General features: G+C 46.6%; 1 protein-coding gene across 4 annotated transcripts in view; it reads left to right on the plus strand.

The window, feature by feature from the left end:
- Positions 1–20,150, plus strand: part of imdh1 (Inosine-5-monophosphate dehydrogenase 1) — a 49,643-nt gene that overhangs the window by 10,894 nt on the left and 18,599 nt on the right. For all 4 annotated transcript variants that reach the window (XM_045698499.1, XM_045698498.1, XM_045698500.1 and 1 more), the window contains 10 exon segments: positions 85–133; positions 2,626–2,727; positions 2,910–2,984; positions 3,126–3,420; positions 3,627–3,826; positions 5,047–5,137; positions 5,281–5,376; positions 6,049–6,192; positions 7,901–8,045; positions 9,037–9,180. In XM_045698499.1, coding sequence (XP_045554455.1) covers positions 85–133; positions 2,626–2,727; positions 2,910–2,984; positions 3,126–3,420; positions 3,627–3,826; positions 5,047–5,137; positions 5,281–5,376; positions 6,049–6,192; positions 7,901–8,045; positions 9,037–9,180 — 1,341 coding nt within the window.

Below are 20,150 nucleotides of genomic sequence, written 5' to 3' on the forward strand. Positions count from 1 at the left end.
GTCCTCTTGTCTTAAGCCATCTTTCTTTAGCCATGACAACCTGTAAACCTTGACCCCTGACCTCTTGCTCTGTCTGTCTTTCAGCGACTTCCTGATTCTGCCGGGCTTCATTGATTTTACCTCAGACGAAGTGGTGAGTAGTCCTCTCTCCTCTGACTGTGAAGACCTTCCAGAAAGCTAAGACAACTCAATATGGGTTTTGAGCTACAGACTACCCTTCGACCTACCTTCAGCCTACTGTTCTGTTCATGGGCTCAATTCCACTTTGTTCTGAGACCATCTTCCCTAGCCCATTCCTCTTAAGTGTTCACCAAGAGTAATGGGTAGGTGCAAGCCATAAGATGAAGGCTGCTCTTAGCCTGTTTCCTGGTTAGTGTCCTCCAGTTTTTAAATGTTTATTTTTTATATTACCTTTATTTAACTAGGCAAGTCAGTTAAGAACAAATTCTTAGTTACAATGATGGCCTACCGGGGAACAGTGGGTTAACTCCCTTGTTCAGGGGCGGAATGACTAAATAAATAAAAATAAAAACAACATATTTTTACCTTGTCAGCTCGGGGATTCAATCCAGCAACCTTTCGGTTACAGGCCCAACGCTCTAACCACTAGGCTACCTGCAGCCCCAGACTGGTTCTTCCAGACCTCTGAAAACTACAGGGATAATGACTATGGGTGCACCAAGTGGGAGCAGTATTGCTTCCTACACATTCCTTATTATTTCAGCAGACACTCCTTGCCAGAGCCACTTCTGAAACCAAAGTCTTTTTACAGTACGATGTGTCCACGCAGATGCACAAACAACCCTCTACATTCAAAGCCAAAACCTCATTCTGTAATTGCAGCTTTTCCAAAAATAATTTTTGCTCTCAGCTTCCTTCGTCATCCCTAACCTCCTAGCCACCCTATTTTTACCAAGATGGCCTCCCACGCCTGGTCTCTCTCTCTCTCTCTCTCTCTCTCTCTCTCTCTCTCTCTCTCTCGTGTGTTTACGGTTGTGGTTGGTTGGTTGCTCACTCTTCTCTCAGGATGATGTGAGCGTTAATCTCAGGCTTTATGTGAAATCCCCCTGCCCTTCTCTCTCGTCCATCAGGAGTTTTTAATCTAATTGATATCTCTAATCTCCTTTTTTATCCAGACTAGAACACAGCTCTTGTTGCTGTGGAAGGTGCCTGTCTGCGTTGTTGCCGTGGAGTTGTGGGTAGTCTCCGTAGGGTTGTAACCTGGCCTATTTTCTTGACGGTTAGGAAGTGGAGTCAGTCTCTGATAACTTTGACGAGCCTCTGATTGTCTGTCTCAACTGTGAATACAGTCAAAGTTCTTGCAATAATATTTGTTCAGACTGTAGTCTAAAATAGACCCCCTCTTCCACACAGGGATGTTTTTAAGTGTTGAGGTGGGCCTCCGTCTGGCGTTTCAATGGGGAAATTATTGCTGGTCACACCATGTGCAGAGGTGGTCTCTCAATTTTAAAGGTTAGCCCTTTGTAGAATTTGGCCGGGTAGTGCAGTTGAGCTGACAAAATGGCTGCCAGTGTCCAGTCTTTTTCTTCACCCCTCCATTTCAGAAACACAGTAGTTGGTATGGTAGTTTACTTTTGCCAAAGATAAGGGAGGAAAGCTTTTGACGTCGTAAAATGCACACTCTGGTTTTCTCATGGGTGAGGAATGCCATGTTTTCCCTCCCAGTTGAGAAGACCGTGGAAGTGGCCTTTTTGTGTTTTGGGATTTGGAAATGAGTGAATCTGATGTAGCTGGGAGTTTCTGGGATAGTGGGATTTTTTATTTGAGAAAAGGGAACTTTCCCAGTGTGTTGGCAGAGTTTCTAACAAGGTCACGACCTGATTGTGCAAAAAACGTCTCCAGAATGTCTTGGGTCCCCTCAGTCACATGCATCAGTTTAGTCATAGCAACATCTGTCTGGTCTCTCTGATGACAGATTTTAAAATACATTTAACTAGGCAAGTCAGTTAAGAACAAATTCCTATTTACAATGACGGCCTAGCCCGGCTGAACCCAGACGACGCTGGGCCAATTGTGCGCCGCCCTATGGGACTCACAATCACGGCAGGATGTGATGCATTCCTGGATTTGAATCAGGGTGTCTGTAGTGACACCCCTAGCACTGAGACGCAGTGCCTTAGACCGCTGCACCACCCGGGAGCCCAAATGTCGCACCTGATAATTTACATTTAGGCCAGATGGCGATGTCTGCTTTCCAGTTGCATGTTCTTTACTTGCTGTTGCTACTCTCGTCTGAAACTTTGAGACTCATCATCCAGTCAGCCATTGAAAGCATGCTTAAGAGCCGTGACCAAAAGCTGTCATTTTCCTTAGGCCAATCCACATCAGACAAACTTGCTTGTTGGAGCATGTCTGCCCCCTAGTGGACAACTGAGAAAGCAACCTTTACCATTACAAGCAATGCTGGTCAAGGTTCTCTTTTCTTCATGAAGTAAATGACTTACACTCTGTATTAGAAATGAATAATATTGAGTATATTTCCCCAGTGTGGACATTTACACTCACTGCAACAGATTGTAATATTATCTAGTGTGCTGAATGACTGATTTCCTGAACATGTTGTGGGTTATTGAGCCAAGATGTCCTCCTTACTTTCTCCACCAGGACCTGACCTCTGCCCTGACCAGGAAGATCACCCTGAAGACGCCTCTCATCTCCTCCCCCATGGACACAGTCACAGAGTCATCGATGGCCATCGCCATGGCGGTAAGACCTTGCCGCCTGACAGGCGAGCCAGTAAATAAAATAAAAAAATAAAAATACGTGTGCGTCCTCTATGCTAGAAATTACTGTGCGCTTTCCACATCAGTCACATTTAAAGTGTGTTTTGTTGCTGGGGGGGAAATACCATAAACAGTTCTTATTTTTCGGGCGTTTAATGCCTTTAGCTCATGGGAGGCATTGGACTCATCCATCACAACTGCACCCCTGAATTCCAAGCCAACGAGGTCCGCAAGGTTAAGGTAAGACCCCATAAACGCCCATGAAAACATTTACCCTTTGTAGTTAATGACTTGCATCATTTTACGTTGATTGGTATTAAATGGGTTGCAGTGCATCTAAACACATGATGGTTTATTAACAGATATTTGTCGTTTGTCCAGAGGTTTGAGCAGGGCTTCATCACAGACCCTCTTGTAATGAGCCCGCGTCACACGGTGGGGGACGTGTTCGAGGCCAAGACTCGCCACGGCTTCTCTGGCATCCCCGTCACCGAGACTGGCAAGATGGGCAGCAAGCTGGTGGGCATCATCACCTCCAGAGACATCGACTTCCTCTCCGAGAAGGACCACAGCCGACCACTGGAGGAGGCCATGACTAAGAGGGAGGAGCTAGTGGTGGCCCCAGCCGGTGTCACGCTGAAAGAGGCTAACGACATTCTGCAGCGTAGCAAAAAAGGTGAGCCAGTCGCTACAGTCCTTCTAGGAGTCTATTGTTGCCTGTTTTCTGGTACGTTGTTCTATTGTATAATCCTCAACTTATTATTGATTAGATGTTCTTTGGTTTGCTCTACAAGGTCATTTATGAACTGTTTGAGGTTATATGTCAGAATGACTTGGTCACCTTTTAATAAAGTCTCTTCTCGCTCTCTCTCCCCCCACCAGGCAAGCTGCCCATCGTGAACGACAGTGATGAGCTGGTGGCCATCATCGCCAGGACAGACCTGAAGAAGAACAGGGACTACCCCCTTGCCTCTAAAGACTCTCGTAAACAGCTGCTGTGCGGAGCCGCCATCGGCACCAGGGACGACGACAAGTACAGACTGGACCTACTGATGCAGGCTGGGGTCGACGTGGTCGTACTGGTGGGTTTGAGGTTGGGGTACGGTGGGGGTTATGGTTAGGATCCAGATGGGGTTTAGGTTGGGATCCGGTTGGGGTAGGTGGGAGGGTTGGGTTAGGGGTTGATCTGTTCATGCCGTTTTGGTGGACGTGGTGGTTAGGGGTTGATCTGTTCATGTAGTTTTGGTGACGTGGTGGTTAGGGGTTGATCTGTTCATGTAGTTTTGGTGACATGGTGGTTAGGGGGTGATCTGTTCATGTAGTTTTGGTGACGTGGTGGTTAGGGGTGATCTGTTCATGTAGTTTTGGTGACGTGGTGGTTAGGGGTTGATCTGTTCATGTAGTTTTGGTGGACGTGGTGGTTAGGGGTTGATCTGTTCATGTAGTTTTGGTGACGTGGTGGTTAGGGGTTGATCTGTTCATGTAGTTTTGGTGGACGTGGTGGTTAGGGGTTGATCTGTTCATGTAGTTTTGGTGGACGTGGTGGTTAGGGGTTGATCTGTTCATGTAGTTTTGGTGGACGTGGTGGTTAGGGGTTGATCTGTTCATGTAGTTTTGGTGACGTGGTGGTTAGGGGTTGATCTGTTCATGTAGTTTTGGTGACGTGGTGGTTAGGGGGTGATCTGTTCATGTAGTTTTGGTGACGTGGTGGTTAGGGGGTGATCTGTTATGTAGTTTTGGTGGACGTGGTGGTTAGGGGTTGATCTGTTCATGTAGTTTTGGTGACGTGGTGGTTAGGGGTTGATCTGTTCATGTAGTTTTGGTGACGTGGTGGTTAGGGGTTGATCTGTTCATGTAGTTTTGGTGACGTGGTGGTTAGGGGTTGATCTGTTCATGTAGTTTTGGTGGACGTGGTGGTTAGGGGTTGATCTGTTCATGTAGTTTTGGTGACGTGGTGGTTAGGGGTTGATCTGTTCATGCCGTTTTGGTGGACGTGGTGGTTAGGGGTTGATCTGTTCATGTAGTTTTGGTGACGTGGTGGTTAGGGGTTGATCTGTTCATGTAGTTTTGGTGGACGTGGTGGTTAGGGGTTGATCTGTTCATGTAGTTTTGGTGACGTGGTGGTTAGGGGTTGATCTGTTCATGTAGTTTTGGTGACGTGGTGGTTAGGGGTGGATCTGTTCATGTAGTTTTGGTGACGTGGTGGTTAGGGGTTGCGGTCGAGTTACGGTTGGGTTTCAGTTCTAAATGGCAGTAGACCGTGGCACTGCAGACATGACTTGTTTTCTCTCTGTTTCTGCAGGATTCCTCACAAGGCAACTCTGTGTATCAGGTCAACATGATCAACTACATCAAACAGAAGTACAGCGAGCTGCAGGTGGTGGGAGGGAACGGTGAGAGAGGATTTATCACCATATGACACTTCCAGTTTCAGATTTTTGAGGGGCTTTCAAGATCAGTCTTGGGGGGAAATACATTACACTTATACACTAAACCTTTCTTTTCCTGCCTTCTGACGATGTTCTGTCTCTTGTAGTGGTGACGGCAGCCCAGGCCAAGAACCTGATTGATGCAGGAGTGGACGCTCTGAGAGTGGGCATGGGCTGCGGCTCCATCTGCATCACCCAGGAAGGTAGTGACCCCACCCCCTGATACTATCAACGTTACAGGATCAATTCACATCTGAATGCAGGAGAGGATTGTTGCGGTTTGAATTTCAATCCACTTGCGGAATTGACTGAGTTGAAATGGAATTGACCCAACCCAGAATGCTACACCTTGAGTGCCATGTGCTGTTTGGAATATTACGACTAAATGTTCTGATATATGAGTGTAGTGATATTAAATAGGAATGTGATAATACGTGTAGGATTCTCTACCCATAGCAGCTGGCTTTGGATCAGTTCTAATGTAAGGTCAACCTGTTGAAGCTACACAGCAAAACTGGAGAAGGATCAGAGCAGCGAGTAACCAACCAAGATGCTACGCTGGTTGCTAGTCTGTGTCGTCATGGTGATTTATGAAGGCTCTGCTCTCGGTTACCATGGCGACGACTTTCTCCACAGCATTACGTTCAGCAAATGATGGCAAACGTTTTTCAAGCGCAAAACAAACATACTTATTGGAAGAAATTAGACATATTAATCATTTTTTTAACTGAACACCTCGATTCTGATAATATTACTTCCGTAAAAATCTCCATCCATCCATCCATCGGGCCCAACCCGAACACCGCCTGACTACACCGGTCATAGGATATGTTACCATGGTAAGGTTACGCGTTTCCTGTCTCCGTCTCCCGTAGTGATGGCGTGCGGGCGGCCTCAGGGCACCTCGGTGTATAAGGTGGCAGAGTATGCCAGACGTTTCGGTGTGCCAGTCATCGCTGACGGGGGTATTCAGACCGTGGGCCACGTGGTCAAGGCTCTCTCACTCGGGGCATCCACAGGTACCTTTCATTCACTTATTAATTCATGTGTTCACTCTATCATAGTCATTCATTCTCTTCCATTGTCATGCGTTCATTATCATTCACTCTTCTGTTGTCACTTATTCACCCATTCATTCATTCATTAGCTTAATCCTTCATTCACGCTTTTATATCATGCAGTAGGTCAATGTGGTTCATTTCATAGGCTAGAATAGGTGTATATCAGGGCTGTCCAATGTCGGTCCTGGAGGGCCCAAACACTTCTGGTTTTCATCCTCTCCTTCTAATCAGGGACTAATTCAGACCTGGGACACCAGGTGAGTGCAATTAACTACCAGGTAGAACCAGAAACCAGAAGTTTTTCAGCCCTTCAGGAACATAATTGAACAGCCCAGGTCTATAGTCTTACATTATCTTGATGTCTTTGCACTAGTTTTCTGTTTACCCCTGTTGATCTCATGTCTATCCCTCTAAAACGCTGTTGATCTCATGTCTATTCCTCTAAAACGCTGTTGATCTCATGTCTATCCCTCTAAAACACTGTTGATCTCATGTCTATCCCTCTAAAACGCTGTTGATCTCATGTCTATTCCTCTAAAACGCTGTTGATCTCATGTCTATTCCTCTAAAACACTGTTGATCTCATGTCTATCCCTCTAAAACGCTGTTGATCTCATGTCTATCCCTCTAAAACACTGTTGATCTCATGTCTATTCCTCTAAAACACTGTTGATCTCATGTCTATCCCTCTAAAACACTGTTGATCTCATGTCTATCCCTCTAAAACACTGTTGATCTCATGTCTATCCCTCTAAAACGCTGTTGATCTCATGTCTATCCCTCTAAAACGCTGTTGATCTCATGTCTATCCCTCTAAAACGCTGTTGATCTCATGTCTATTCCTCTAAAACGCTGTTGATCTCATGTCTATCCCTCTAAAACGCTGTTGATCTCATGTCTATCCCTCTAAAACGCTGTTGATCTCATGTCTATCCCTCTAAAACGCTGTTGATCTCATGTCTATCCCTCTAAAACGCTGTTGATCTCATGTCTATCCCTCTAAAACACTGTTGATCTCATGTCTATCCCTCTAAAACACTGTTGATCTCATGTCTATCCCTCTAAAACACTGTTGATCTCATGTCTATCCCTCTAAAACACTGTTGATCTCATGTCTATCCCTCTAAAACACTGTTGATCTCGTGTCTATCCCTCTAAAACGCTGTTGATCTCATGTCTATTCCTCTAAAACACTGTTGATCTCGTGTCTATTCCTCTAAAACACTGTTGATCTCATGTCTATCCCTCTAAAACACTGTTGATCTCATGTCTATTCCTCTAAAACACTGTTGATCTCATGTCTATCCCTCTAAAACACTGTTGATCTCATGTCTATCCCTCTAAAACACTGTTGATCTCATGTCTATCCCTCTAAAACACTGTTGATCTCATGTCTATCCCTCTAAAACGCTGTTGATCTCATGTCTATTCCTCTAAAACGCTGTTGATCTCATGTCTATCCCTCTAAAACACTGTTGATCTCATGTCTATCCCTCTAAAACGCTGTTGATCTCATGTCTATCCCTCTAATTCATTCAAAGCTGATTGATGGTAATCTAAGCTAATGTGAAGCTAATCGATGTAACAAAACACTAGCTGTACCGACAATTAGTTGGAGAAATGCTTACCAACCAATGACCTTGAGTTATGACCTCTTCCTCCCCAGTGATGATGGGCTCGTTGCTAGCGGCGACCACGGAAGCTCCGGGGGAGTACTTCTTCTCGGACGGCGTGCGGCTGAAGAAGTACCGCGGCATGGGCTCTCTGGACGCCATGGAGAAGAGCACCAGCAGCCAGAAACGCTACTTCAGGTAGGGAGGACATCACACACTGGAGCTGCAGCCCAAATCACATCCTATTCCCTGGCTTGTTTAGTGCACTACTTCTGACCAGGGGCCATAGGGAATAGGGTGCCATTTGGGACGTAGACTAACTCTTGATCAGACACTAGAATTCATAGGAGGGTTGGAATGAAGAACAGGTAAACCAAGTTATTCCACATCAACAGTTGCTGATGAATGAAATTAATTTTTAATGTCTGATTATAGACATGTATTTATTGATTGGTTTGTCCTTTAATTCAGACGGTTCACATTGTGATACAATATATGACAAATGTAAGTCATTTTCTCAAAACAAGTGATGCCAACTTTCCTGGGTTTAAGCTGCTCTCTGTGCTCTCATTTGAGAAACTAAACCGTCTCTGTGTTCTGACTGGCTGATTCCACAGCGGTGTCTAAACCGTCTCTGTGTTCTGACTGGCTGATTCCACAGCTGTGTCTAAACCGTCTCTGTGTTCTGACTGGCTGATTCCACAGCGGTGTCTAAACCGTCTCTGTGTTCTGACTGGCTGATTCCACAGCGGTGTCTAAACCGTCTCTGTGTTCTGACTGGCTGATTCCACAGCGGTGTCTAAACCGTCTCTGTGTTCTGACTGGCTGATTCCACAGCGGTGTCTAAACCGTCTCTGTGTTCTGACTGGCTGATTCCACAGCTGTGTCTAAACCGTCTCTGTGTTCTGACTGGCTGATTCCACAGCGGTGTCTAAACCGTCTCTGTGTTCTGACTGGCTGATTCCACAGCTGTGTCTAAACCGTCTCTGTGTTCTGACTGGCTGATTCCACAGCTGTGTCTAAACCGTCTCTGTGTTCTGACTGGCTGATTCCACAGCTGTGTCTAAACCGTCTCTGTGTTCTGACTGGCTGATTCCACAGCTGTGTCTAAACCGTCTCTGTGTTCTGACTGGCTGATCCCACAGCTGTGTCTAAACCGTCTCTGTGTTCTGACTGGCTGATTCCACAGTGAAGGGGACAAGGTGAAGGTGGCTCAGGGTGTGTCCGGTTCTGTCCAGGACAAGGGCTCCATCCACAAGTTTATCCCCTACCTGATCGCTGGCATCCAACATGGCTGTCAGGACATCGGCGCCAAGAGTCTCTCTGTTCTACGGTGAGTTGTGTGTGATCTCTGAAGGTTGTGTGTGTGTGTGTGACTGAGTGGTCTCTGATAGTAGAGTGTGTGTGTGTCTGAGTGGTCTCTGATAGTAGTGTGTGTGTGTGTGTGTGTGTGTGTGTGTGTGTGTGTGTGTGTGTGTGTGTGTGTGTGTGTGTGTGTGTGTGTGTGTGTGTCTGAGTGGTCTCTGATAGTAGTGTGTGTGTGTGTCTGAGTGGTCTCTGATAGTAGTGTGTGTGACTGAGTAGTCTCTGATAGTAGTGTGTGTGTCTGAGTGGTCTCTGATAGTAGTGTGTGTGTGTGACTGAGTGGTCTCTGATAGTAGTGTGTGTGTCTGAGTGGTCTCTGATAGTAGTGTGTGTGTGTGTGTGTGTGACTGAGTGGTCTCTGATAGTAGTGTGTGTGTGTCTGAGTGGTCTCTGATAGTAGAGTGTGTGTGTGTCTGAGTGGTCTCTGATAGTAGTGTGTGTGTGTGTGTGTGTGTGTGTGTGTGTGTGTGTGTGTGTGTGTGTGTGTGTGTGTGTGTGTCTGAGTGGTCTCTGATAGTAGTGTGTGTGTGTGTGTGTCTGAGTGGTCTCTGATAGTAGTGTGTGTGACTGAGTAGTCTCTGATAGTAGTGTGTGTGTCTGAGTGGTCTCTGATAGTAGTGTGTGTGTGTGACTGAGTGGTCTCTGATAGTAGTGTGTGTGTGTGTCTGAGTGGTCTCTGATAGTAGTGTGTGTGTGTGTGTGTGACTGAGTGGTCTCTGATAGTAGTGTGTGTGTGTCTGAGTGGTCTCTGATAGTAGTGTGTGTGTGTGTCTGAGTGGTCTCTGATAGTAGTGTGTGTGTGTGACTGAGTGGTCTCTGATAGTAGTGTGTGTGTGTGTGACTGAGTGGTCTCTGATAGTAGTGTGTGTGTGACTGAGTGGTCTCTGATAGTAGTGTGTGTGTGTGTGACTGAGTGGTCTCTGATAGTAGTGTGTGTGTGTGTGTGTCTGAGTGGTCTCTGATAGTTGTGTGTGTGTGTGTGTCTGAGTGGTCTCTGATAGTAGTGTGTGTGTGTGACTGAGTGGTCTCTGATAGTAGTGTGTGTGTTTGTCTGAGTGGTCTCTGATAGTAGTGTGTGTGTGTGTGTGTGTCTGAGTGGTCTCTGATAGTAGTGTGTGTGTGTGTGTGTGTCTGAGTGGTCTCTGATAGTAGTGTGTGTGTGACTGAGTGGTCTCTGATAGTAGTGTGTGTGTCTGAGTGATCTCTGATAGTAGTGTGTGTGTGTGTCTGAGTGGTCTCTGATAGTAGTGTGTGTGTGTGTCTGAGTGGTCTCTGATAGTAGTGTGTGTGTGTGTGTGTGTGTGTGTGTGTGTGTGTGTGTGTGTGTGTGTGTGTGTGTGTGTGTGTGTGTGTGTGTGTGTGTGTCTGAGTGGTCTCTGATAGTAGTGTGTGTGACTGAGTGGTCTCTGATAGTAGTGTGTGTGTGTGACTGAGTGGTCTCTGATAGTAGTGTGTGTGTGTGTCTGAGTGGTCTCTGATAGTAGTGTGTGTGTGTCTGAGTGGTCTCTGATAGTAGTGTGTGTGTCTGAGTGGTCTCTGATAGTAGTGTGTGTGTGTGTGTGTGTATGAGTGGTCTCTGATAGTAGTGTGTGTGTGTGTGTGTGTGTGTCTGAGTGGTCTCTGATAGTAGTGTGTGTGTGTGTGTGTGTCTGAGTGGTCTCTGATAGTAGTGTGTGTGTCTGAGTGGTCTCTGATAGTAGTGTGTGTGTCTGAGTGGTCTCTGATAGTAGTGTGTGTGTCTGAGTGGTCTCTGATAGTAGTGTGTGTGTGTGTGTGTGTGTGTCTGAGTGGTCTCTGATAGTAGTGTGTGTGTGTGTGTGTGACTGAGTGGTCTCTGATAGTAGTGTGTGTGTGTGTGTGTGTCTGAGTGGTCTCTGATAGTAGTGTGTGTGTGTGTGACTGAGTGGTCTCTGATAGTAGTGTGTGTGTGTGTGACTGAGTGGTCTCTGATAGTAGTGTGTGTGTGTGTGTGACTGAGTGGTCTCTGATAGTAGTGTGTGTGTGTGTGTGTGTGTGTCTGAGTGGTCTCTGATAGTAGTGTGTGTGTGTGTGTGTGACTGAGTGGTCTCTGATAGTAGTGTGTGTGTGTGTCTGAGTGATCTCTGATAGTAGTGTGTCTGTGTGTGTGTCTGAGTGGTCTCTGATAGTAGTGTGTGTGTGACTGAGTGGTCTCTGATAGTAGTGTGTGTGTGACTGAGTGGTCTCTGATAGTAGTGTGTGTGTCTGAGTGATCTCTGATAGTAGTGTGTGTGTGTGTGTGACTGAGAGGTCTCTGATAGTAGTGTGTGTGTGTGTGTGTGTCTGAGTGGTCTCTGATAGTAGTGTGTGTGTCTGAGTGGTCTCTGATAGTAGTGTGTGTGTCTGAGTGGTCTCTGATAGTAGTGTGTGTGTCTGAGTGGTCTCTGATAGTAGTGTGTGTGTGTGTCTGAGTGGTCTCTGATAGTAGTGTGTGTGTGTGACTGAGTGGTCTCTGATAGTAGTGTGTGTGTGTGACTGAGTGGTCTCTGATAGTAGTGTGTGTGTGTGTGTGTGTGACTGAGTGGTCTCTGATAGTAGTGTGTGTGTGTGTGTGTGACTGAGTGGTCTCTGATAGTAGTGTGTGTGTGTGTGTGTCTGAGTGGTCTCTGATAGTAGTGTGTGTGTGTGTGTGTGTGTGTGTGTGACTGAGTGGTCTCTGATAGTAGTGTGTGTGTGACTGAGTGGTCTCTGATAGTAGTGTGTGTGTGTGTCTGAGTGGTCTCTGATAGTAGTGTGTGTGTGTGTGTGTCTGAGTGGTCTCTGATAGTTGTGTGTGTGTGTGTGTCTGAGTGGTCTCTGATAGTAGTGTGTGTGTGTCTGAGTGGTCTCTGATAGTAGTGTGTGTGTCTGAGTGGTCTCTGATAGTAGTGTGTGTGTGTGTGTCTGAGTGGTCTCTGATAGTAGTGTGTGTGTCTGAGTGGTCTCTGATAGTAGTGTGTGTGTGTGTGTCTGAGTGGTCTCTGATAGTAGTGTGTGTGTGACTGAGTGGTCTCTGATAGTAGTGTGTGTGTGACTGAGTGGTCTCTGATAGTAGTGTGTGTGTGTTCTGAGTGGTCTCTGATAGTAGTGTGTGTGTGTGACTGAGTGGTCTCTGATAGTAGTGTGTGTGTCTGAGTGGTCTCTGATAGTAGTGTGTGTGTGTGTGTGTGACTGAGTGGTCTCTGATAGTAGTGTGTGTGTGTCTGAGTGGTCTCTGATAGTAGTGTGTGTGTGTGTTGTGTGCTGAGTGGTCTCTGATAGTAGTGTGTGTGTGTGTGTGTGTGTGTGTGTGTCTGAGTGGTCTCTGATAGTAGTGTGTGTGTATGAGTGGTCTCTGATAGTAGTGTGTGTGTGTGTGTGTGTCTGTGTGGTCTCTGATAGTAGTGTGTGTGTCTGAGTGGTCTCTGATAGTAGTGTGTGTGTGTCTGAGTGGTCTCTGATAGTAGTGTGTGTGTCTGAGTGGTCTCTGATAGTAGTGTGTGTGTGTGTGTGTGTCTGAGTGGTCTCTGATAGTAGTGTGTGTGTGTGTGTGTCTGAGTGGTCTCTGATAATAGTGTGTGTGTGTGTGTCTGAGTGGTCTCTGATAGTAGTGTGTGTGTGTGTGACTGAGTGGTCTCTGATAGTAGTGTGTGTGTGTGTGACTGAGTGGTCTCTGATAGTAGTGTGTGTGTGTGTGTGTGTGTCTGAGTGGTCTCTGATAGTAGTGTGTGTGTGTGTGTGTGTGACTGAGTGGTCTCTGATAGTAGTGTGTGTGTGTGTGACTGAGTGATCTCTGATAGTAGTGTGTCTGTGTGTGTGTCTGAGTGGTCTCTGATAGTAGTGTGTGTGTGACTGAGTGGTCTCTGATAGTAGTGTGTGTGTGACTGAGTGGTCTCTGATAGTAGTGTGTGTGTCTGAGTGATCTCTGATAGTAGTGTGTGTGTGTGTGTGACTGAGAGGTCTCTGATAGTAGTGTGTGTGTGTGTGACTGAGTGGTCTCTGATAGTAGTGTGTCTGTGTGTGTGTCTGAGTGGTCTCTGATAGTAGTGTGTCTGTGTGTGTGTCTGAGTGGTCTCTGATAGTAGTGTGTGTGTGTGTGTGACTGAGTGGTCTCTGATAGTAGTGTGTGTGTGTGTGTGTGACTGAGTGGTCTCTGATAGTAGTGTGTGTGTGACTGAGTGGTCTCTGATAGTAGTGTGTGTGTGACTGAGTGGTCTCTGATAGTAGTGTGTGTGTGTGTGTGTCTGAGTGGTCTCTGATAGTAGTGTGTGTGTGTGTGTGTGTCTGAGTGGTCTCTGATAGTAGTGTGTGTGTGTGTGTGTGTCTGAGTGGTCTCTGATAGTAGTGTGTGTGTGACTGAGTGGTCTCTGATAGTAGTGTGTGTGTCTGAGTGATCTCTGATAGTAGTGTGTGTGTGTGTCTGAGTGGTCTCTGATAGTAGTGTGTGTGTGTGTGTCTGAGTGGTCTCTGATAGTTGTGTGTGTGTGTGTGTGTGTGTGTGTGTGTGTCTGAGTGGTCTCTGATAGTAGTGTGTGTGACTGAGTGGTCTCTGATAGTAGTGTGTGTGTGTGACTGAGTGGTCTCTGATAGTAGTGTGTGTGTGTGTCTGAGTGGTCTCTGATAGTAGTGTGTGTGTGTGTGTGTGTGTGTGTGTGTGTGTGTGTGTGTGTGTCTGAGTGGTCTCTGATAGTAGTGTGTGTGTGACTGAGTGGTCTCTGATAGTAGTGTGTGTGTCTGAGTGGTCTCTGATAGTAGTGTGTGTGTGTGTGTGTGAGTGGTCTCTGATAGTAGTGTGTGTGTGTGTGTGTGTGTGTGTCTGAGTGGTCTCTGATAGTAGTGTGTGTGTGTGTGTGTGTCTGAGTGGTCTCTGATAGTAGTGTGTGTGTCTGAGTGGTCTCTGATAGTAGTGTGTGTGTCTGAGTGGTCTCTGATAGTAGTGTGTGTGTGTGTGTGTACTGAGTGGTCTCTGATAGTAGTGTGTGTGTGTGTGTGTGTCTGAGTGGTCTCTGATAGTAGTGTGTGTGTGTGTGACTGAGTGGTCTCTGATAGTAGTGTGTGTGTGTGTGACTGAGTGGTCTCTGATAGTAGTGTGTGTGTGTGTGTGTGTGTGACTGAGTGGTCTCTGATAGTAGTGTGTGTGTGTGTGTGACTGAGTGGTCTCTGATAGTAGTGTGTGTGTGTGTGTGTGTGTGTGTGTGTGTCTGAGTGGTCTCTGATAGTAGTGTGTGTGTGTGTGTGTGTGACTGAGTGGTCTCTGATAGTAGTGTGTGTGTGTGTGACTGAGTGATCTCTGATAGTAGTGTGTGTGTCTGAGTGATCTCTGATAGTAGTGTGTGTGTGTGTGTGTGTGTGACTGAGTGGTCTCTGATAGTAGTGTGTGTGTGTGTGTGTCTGAGTGGTCTCTGATAGTAGTGTGTGTGTGTCTGAGTGGTCTCTGATAGTAGTGTGTGTGTGTGACTGAGTGGTCTCTGATAGTAGTGTGTGTGTGTGACTGAGTGGTCTCTGATAGTAGTGTGTGTGTGTGTGACTGAGTGGTCTCTGATAGTAGTGTGTGTGTCTGAGTGGTCTCTGATAGTAGTGTGTGTGTGTGTCTGAGTGGTCTCTGATAGTAGTGTGTGTGTGTGACTGAGTGGTCTCTGATAGTAGTGTGTGTGTGTGTGTGTGTGACTGAGTGGTCTCTGATAGTAGTGTGTGTGTGTGTGTGTGTGACTGAGTGGTCTCTGATAGTAGTGTGTGTGTGTGTGTGTGTCTGAGTGGTCTCTGATAGTAGTGTGTGTGTCTGAGTGGTCTCTGATAGTAGTGTGTGTGTGTGACTGAGTGGTCTCTGATAGTAGTGTGTGTGTGTGACTGAGTGTTCTCTGATAGTAGTGTGTGTGTGTGTGACTGAGTGGTCTCTGATAGTAGTGTGTGTGTCTGAGTGGTCTCTGATAGTAGTGTGTGTGTGTGTCTGAGTGGTCTCTGATAGTAGTGTGTGTGTGTGACTGAGTGGTCTCTGATAGTAGTGTGTGTGTGTGTGTGTGTACTGAGTGGTCTCTGATAGTAGTGTGTGTGTGTGTGTGTGACTGAGTGGTCTCTGATAGTAGTGTGTGTGTGTGTGTGTCTGAGTGGTCTCTGATAGTAGTGTGTGTGTGTGTGTGTGTGTGTGTGTGACTGAGTGGTCTCTGATAGTAGTGTGTGTGTGTGTGTGACTGAGTGGTCTCTGATAGTAGTGTGTGTGTGTCTGAGTGATCTCTGATAGTAGTGTGTGTGTGTGTCTGAGTGGTCTCTGATAGTAGTGTGTGTGTGTGTGTGTCTGAGTGGTCTCTGATAGTTGTGTGTGTGTGTGTGTCTGAGTGGTCTCTGATAGTAGTGTGTGTGTGTCTGAGTGGTCTCTGATAGTAGTGTGTGTGTCTGAGTGGTCTCTGATAGTAGTGTGTGTGTGTGTGTGTCTGAGTGGTCTCTGATAGTAGTGTGTGTGTCTGAGTGGTCTCTGATAGTAGTGTGTGTGTGTGTCTGAGTGGTCTCTGATAGTAGTGTGTGTGTGACTGAGTGGTCTCTGATAGTAGTGTGTGTGTGACTGAGTGGTCTCTGATAGTAGTGTGTGTGTGTGTGACTGAGTGGTCTCTGATAGTAGTGTGTGTGTGTGTGTGTCTGAGTGGTCTCTGATAGTAGTGTGTGTGTGTGTGTGTGTCTGAGTGGTCTCTGATAGTAGTGTGTGTGTGTGTGTGTGTCTGAGTGGTCTCTGATAGTAGTGTGTGTGTGACTGAGTGGTCTCTGATAGTAGTGTGTGTGTCTGAGTGATCTCTGATAGTAGTGTGTGTGTGTGTGTCTGAGTGGTCTCTGATAGTAGTGTGTGTGTGTGTCTGAGTGGTCTCTGATAGTAGTGTGTGTGTGTGTCTGAGTGGTCTCTGATAGTAGTGTGTGTGTGTGTCTGAGTGGTCTCTGATAGTAGTGTGTGTGTGTGTGTGTGTGTGTGTGTGTGTGTGTGTGTGTGTGTGTGTGTGTGTGTGTGTCTGAGTGGTCTCTGATAGTAGTGTGTGTGACTGAGTGGTCTCTGATAGTAGTGTGTGTGTGTGACTGAGTGGTCTCTGATAGTAGTGTGTGTGTGTGTCTGAGTGGTCTCTGATAGTAGTGTGTGTGTCTGAGTGGTCTCTGATAGTAGTGTGTGTGTCTGAGTGGTCTCTGATAGTAGTGTGTGTGTGTGTGTATGAGTGGTCTCTGATAGTAGTGTGTGTGTGTGTGTGTGTGTCTGAGTGGTCTCTGATAGTAGTGTGTGTGTGTGTGTGTGTCTGAGTGGTCTCTGATAGTAGTGTGTGTGTCTGAGTGGTCTCTGATAGTAGTGTGTGTGTCTGAGTGGTCTCTGATAGTAGTGTGTGTGTGTGTGTGTGACTGAGTGGTCTCTGATAGTAGTGTGTGTGTGTGTGTGTGTGTCTGAGTGGTCTCTGATAGTAGTGTGTGTGTGTGACTGAGTGGTCTCTGATAGTAGTGTGTGTGTGTGTGACTGAGTGGTCTCTGATAGTAGTGTGTGTGTGTGTGTGACTGAGTGGTCTCTGATAGTAGTGTGTGTGTGTGTGTGACTGAGTGGTCTCTGATAGTAGTGTGTGTGTGTGTGTGTGTGTGTGTGTGTGTGTGTGTTCTGAGTGGTCTCTGATAGTAGTGTGTGTGTGTGTGTGTGTGACTGAGTGGTCTCTGATAGTAGTGTGTGTGTGTGTGACTGAGTGATCTCTGATAGTAGTGTGTGTGTCTGAGTGATCTCTGATAGTAGTGTGTGTGTGTGTGTGTGACTGAGAGGTCTCTGATAGTAGTGTGTGTGTGTGTGTGTGTGTGTGTGTCTGAGTGGTCTCTGATAGTAGTGTGTGTGTCTGAGTGGTCTCTGATAGTAGTGTGTGTGTCTGAGTGGTCTCTGATAGTAGTGTGTGTGTGTGACTGAGTGGTCTCTGATAGTAGTGTGTGTGTGTGACTGAGTGGTCTCTGATAGTAGTGTGTGTGTGTGTGACTGAGTGGTCTCTGATAGTAGTGTGTGTGTCTGAGTGGTCTCTGATAGTAGTGTGTGTGTGTGTCTGAGTGGTCTCTGATAGTAGTGTGTGTGTGTGTGACTGAGTGGTCTCTGATAGTAGTGTGTGTGTGTGTGTGACTGAGTGGTCTCTGATAGTAGTGTGTGTGTGTGTGTGTGACTGAGTGGTCTCTGATAGTAGTGTGTGTGTGTGTGTGTCTGAGTGGTCTCTGATAGTAGTGTGTGTGTGTGTGTGTGTGTGTGTGTGACTGAGTGGTCTCTGATAGTAGTGTGTGTGTGTGTGTGACTGAGTGGTCTCTGATAGTTGTGTGTGTGTGTGTGTGTCTGAGTGATCTCTGATAGTAGTGTGTGTGTGTCTGAGTGATCTCTGATAGTAGTGTGTGTGTGTGTCTGAGTGGTCTCTGATAGTAGTGTGTGTGTGTGTGTGTGTGTGTCTGAGTGGTCTCTGATAGTTGTGTGTGTGTGTGTGTGTGTGTGTGTGTCTGAGTGGTCTCTGATAGTAGTGTGTGTGTGTCTGAGTGGTCTCTGATAGTAGTGTGTGTGTCTGAGTGGTCTCTGATAGTAGTGTGTGTGTGTGTGTCTGAGTGGTCTCTGATAGTAGTGTGTGTGTCTGAGTGGTCTCTGATAGTAGTGTGTGTGTGTGTCTGAGTGGTCTCTGATAGTAGTGTGTGTGTGTGTCTGAGTGGTCTCTGATAGTAGTGTGTGTGTGACTGAGTGGTCTCTGATAGTAGTGTGTGTGTGACTGAGTGGTCTCTGATAGTAGTGTGTGTGTGACTGAGTGGTCTCTGATAGTAGTGTGTGTGTCTGAGTGGTCTCTGATAGTAGTGTGTGTGTCTGAGTGGTCTCTGATAGTAGTGTGTGTGTGTGTCTGAGTGGTCTCTGATAGTAGTGTGTGTGTGTGTGTGTGTCTGAGTGGTCTCTGATAGTAGTGTGTGTGTGACTGAGTGGTCTCTGATAGTAGTGTGTGTGTGTGTGTGTCTGAGTGGTCTCTGATAGTAGTGTGTGTGTGTGTGTGTGTGTGCTGAGTGATCTCTGATAGTAGTGTGTGTGTGTGTGTGTGTGTGTGTGTGTGTGTGTGTGTGTGTGTGTGTGTGTGTGTGTGTGTGTGTGTGGTCTCTGATAGGTGTGTGTGTGTGTGTCTGAGTGGTCTCTGATAGGTGTGTGTGTGTGTGTGTGTCTGAGTGGTCTCTGATAGTAGTGTGTGTGTGTGTCTGAGTGGTCTCTGATAGTAGTGTGTGTGTGACTGAGTGGTCTCTGATAGTAGTGTGTGTGTCTGAGTGATCTCTGATAGTAGTGTGTGTGTGTGTGTCTGAGTGGTCTCTGATAGTAGTGTGTGTGTGTGTGTCTGAGTGGTCTCTGATAGTAGTGTGTGTGTGACTGAGTGGTCTCTGATAGTAGTGTGTGTGTGACTGAGTGGTCTCTGATAGTAGTGTGTGTGTGTGTGACTGAGTGGTCTCTGATAGTAGTGTGTGTGTGTGTGACTGAGTGGTCTCTGATAGTAGTGTGTGTGTGTGTGTGTCTGAGTGGTCTCTGATAGTAGTGTGTGTGTGTGTGTGTGTCTGAGTGGTCTCTGATAGTAGTGTGTGTGTGACTGAGTGGTCTCTGATAGTAGTGTGTGTGTCTGAGTGGTCTCTGATAGTAGTGTGTGTGTGTGTCTGAGTGGTCTCTGATAGTAGTGTGTGTGTGTGTCTGAGTGGTCTCTGATAGTAGTGTGTGTGTGTGTCTGAGTGGTCTCTGATAGTAGTGTGTGTGTGTGTGCTGAGTGGTCTCTGATAGTAGTGTGTGTGTGTGTGTGTGTGTGTGTGTGTGTGTGTGTGTGTCTGAGTGGTCTCTGATAGTAGTGTGTGTGACTGAGTGGTCTCTGATAGTAGTGTGTGTGTGTGACTGAGTGGTCTCTGATAGTAGTGTGTGTGTGTGTGTATGAGTGGTCTCTGATAGTAGTGTGTGTGTGTGTGTGTGTGTCTGAGTGGTCTCTGATAGTAGTGTGTGTGTGTGTGTGTCTGAGTGGTCTCTGATAGTAGTGTGTGTGTCTGAGTGGTCTCTGATAGTAGTGTGTGTGTCTGAGTGGTCTCTGATAGTAGTGTGTGTGTGTGTGTGACTGAGTGGTCTCTGATAGTAGTGTGTGTGTGTGTGTGTGTCTGAGTGGTCTCTGATAGTAGTGTGTGTGTGTGACTGAGTGGTCTCTGATAGTAGTGTGTGTGTGTGTGACTGAGTGGTCTCTGATAGTAGTGTGTGTGTGTGTGTGTGACTGAGTGGTCTCTGATAGTAGTGTGTGTGTGTGTGTGTGTGTGTGTGTGTGTCTGAGTGGTCTCTGATAGTAGTGTGTGTGTGTGTGTGTGTGACTGAGTGGTCTCTGATAGTAGTGTGTGTGACTGAGTGATCTCTGATAGTAGTGTGTGTGTCTGAGTGATCTCTGATAGTAGTGTGTGTGTGTGTGTGTGTGACTGAGAGGTCTCTGATAGTAGTGTGTGTGTGTGTGTGTGTCTGAGTGGTCTCTGATAGTAGTGTGTGTGTCTGAGTGGTCTCTGATAGTAGTGTGTGTGTGTGACTGAGTGGTCTCTGATAGTAGTGTGTGTGTGTGACTGAGTGGTCTCTGATAGTAGTGTGTGTGTGTGACTGAGTGGTCTCTGATAGTAGTGTGTGTGTGTGTGACTGAGTGGTCTCTGATAGTAGTGTGTGTGTGTGTCTGAGTGGTCTCTGATAGTAGTGTGTGTGTGTGACTGAGTGGTCTCTGATAGTAGTGTGTGTGTGTGTGTGACTGAGTGGTCTCTGATAGTAGTGTGTGTGTGTGTGTGTGTGACTGAGTGGTCTCTGATAGTAGTGTGTGTGTGTGTGTGTCTGAGTGGTCTCTGATAGTAGTGTGTGTGTGTGTGTGTGTGTGTGTGTGTGTGTGTGGACTGAGTGGTCTCTGATAGTAGTGTGTGTGTGTGTGTGACTGAGTGGTCTCTGATAGTTGTGTGTGTGTGTGT

The sequence above is a fragment of the Salmo salar genome, chromosome ssa17 (assembly GCF_905237065.1).
Source record: "Salmo salar chromosome ssa17, Ssal_v3.1, whole genome shotgun sequence".
Taxonomy (NCBI): Eukaryota; Metazoa; Chordata; class Actinopteri; order Salmoniformes; family Salmonidae; genus Salmo; species Salmo salar.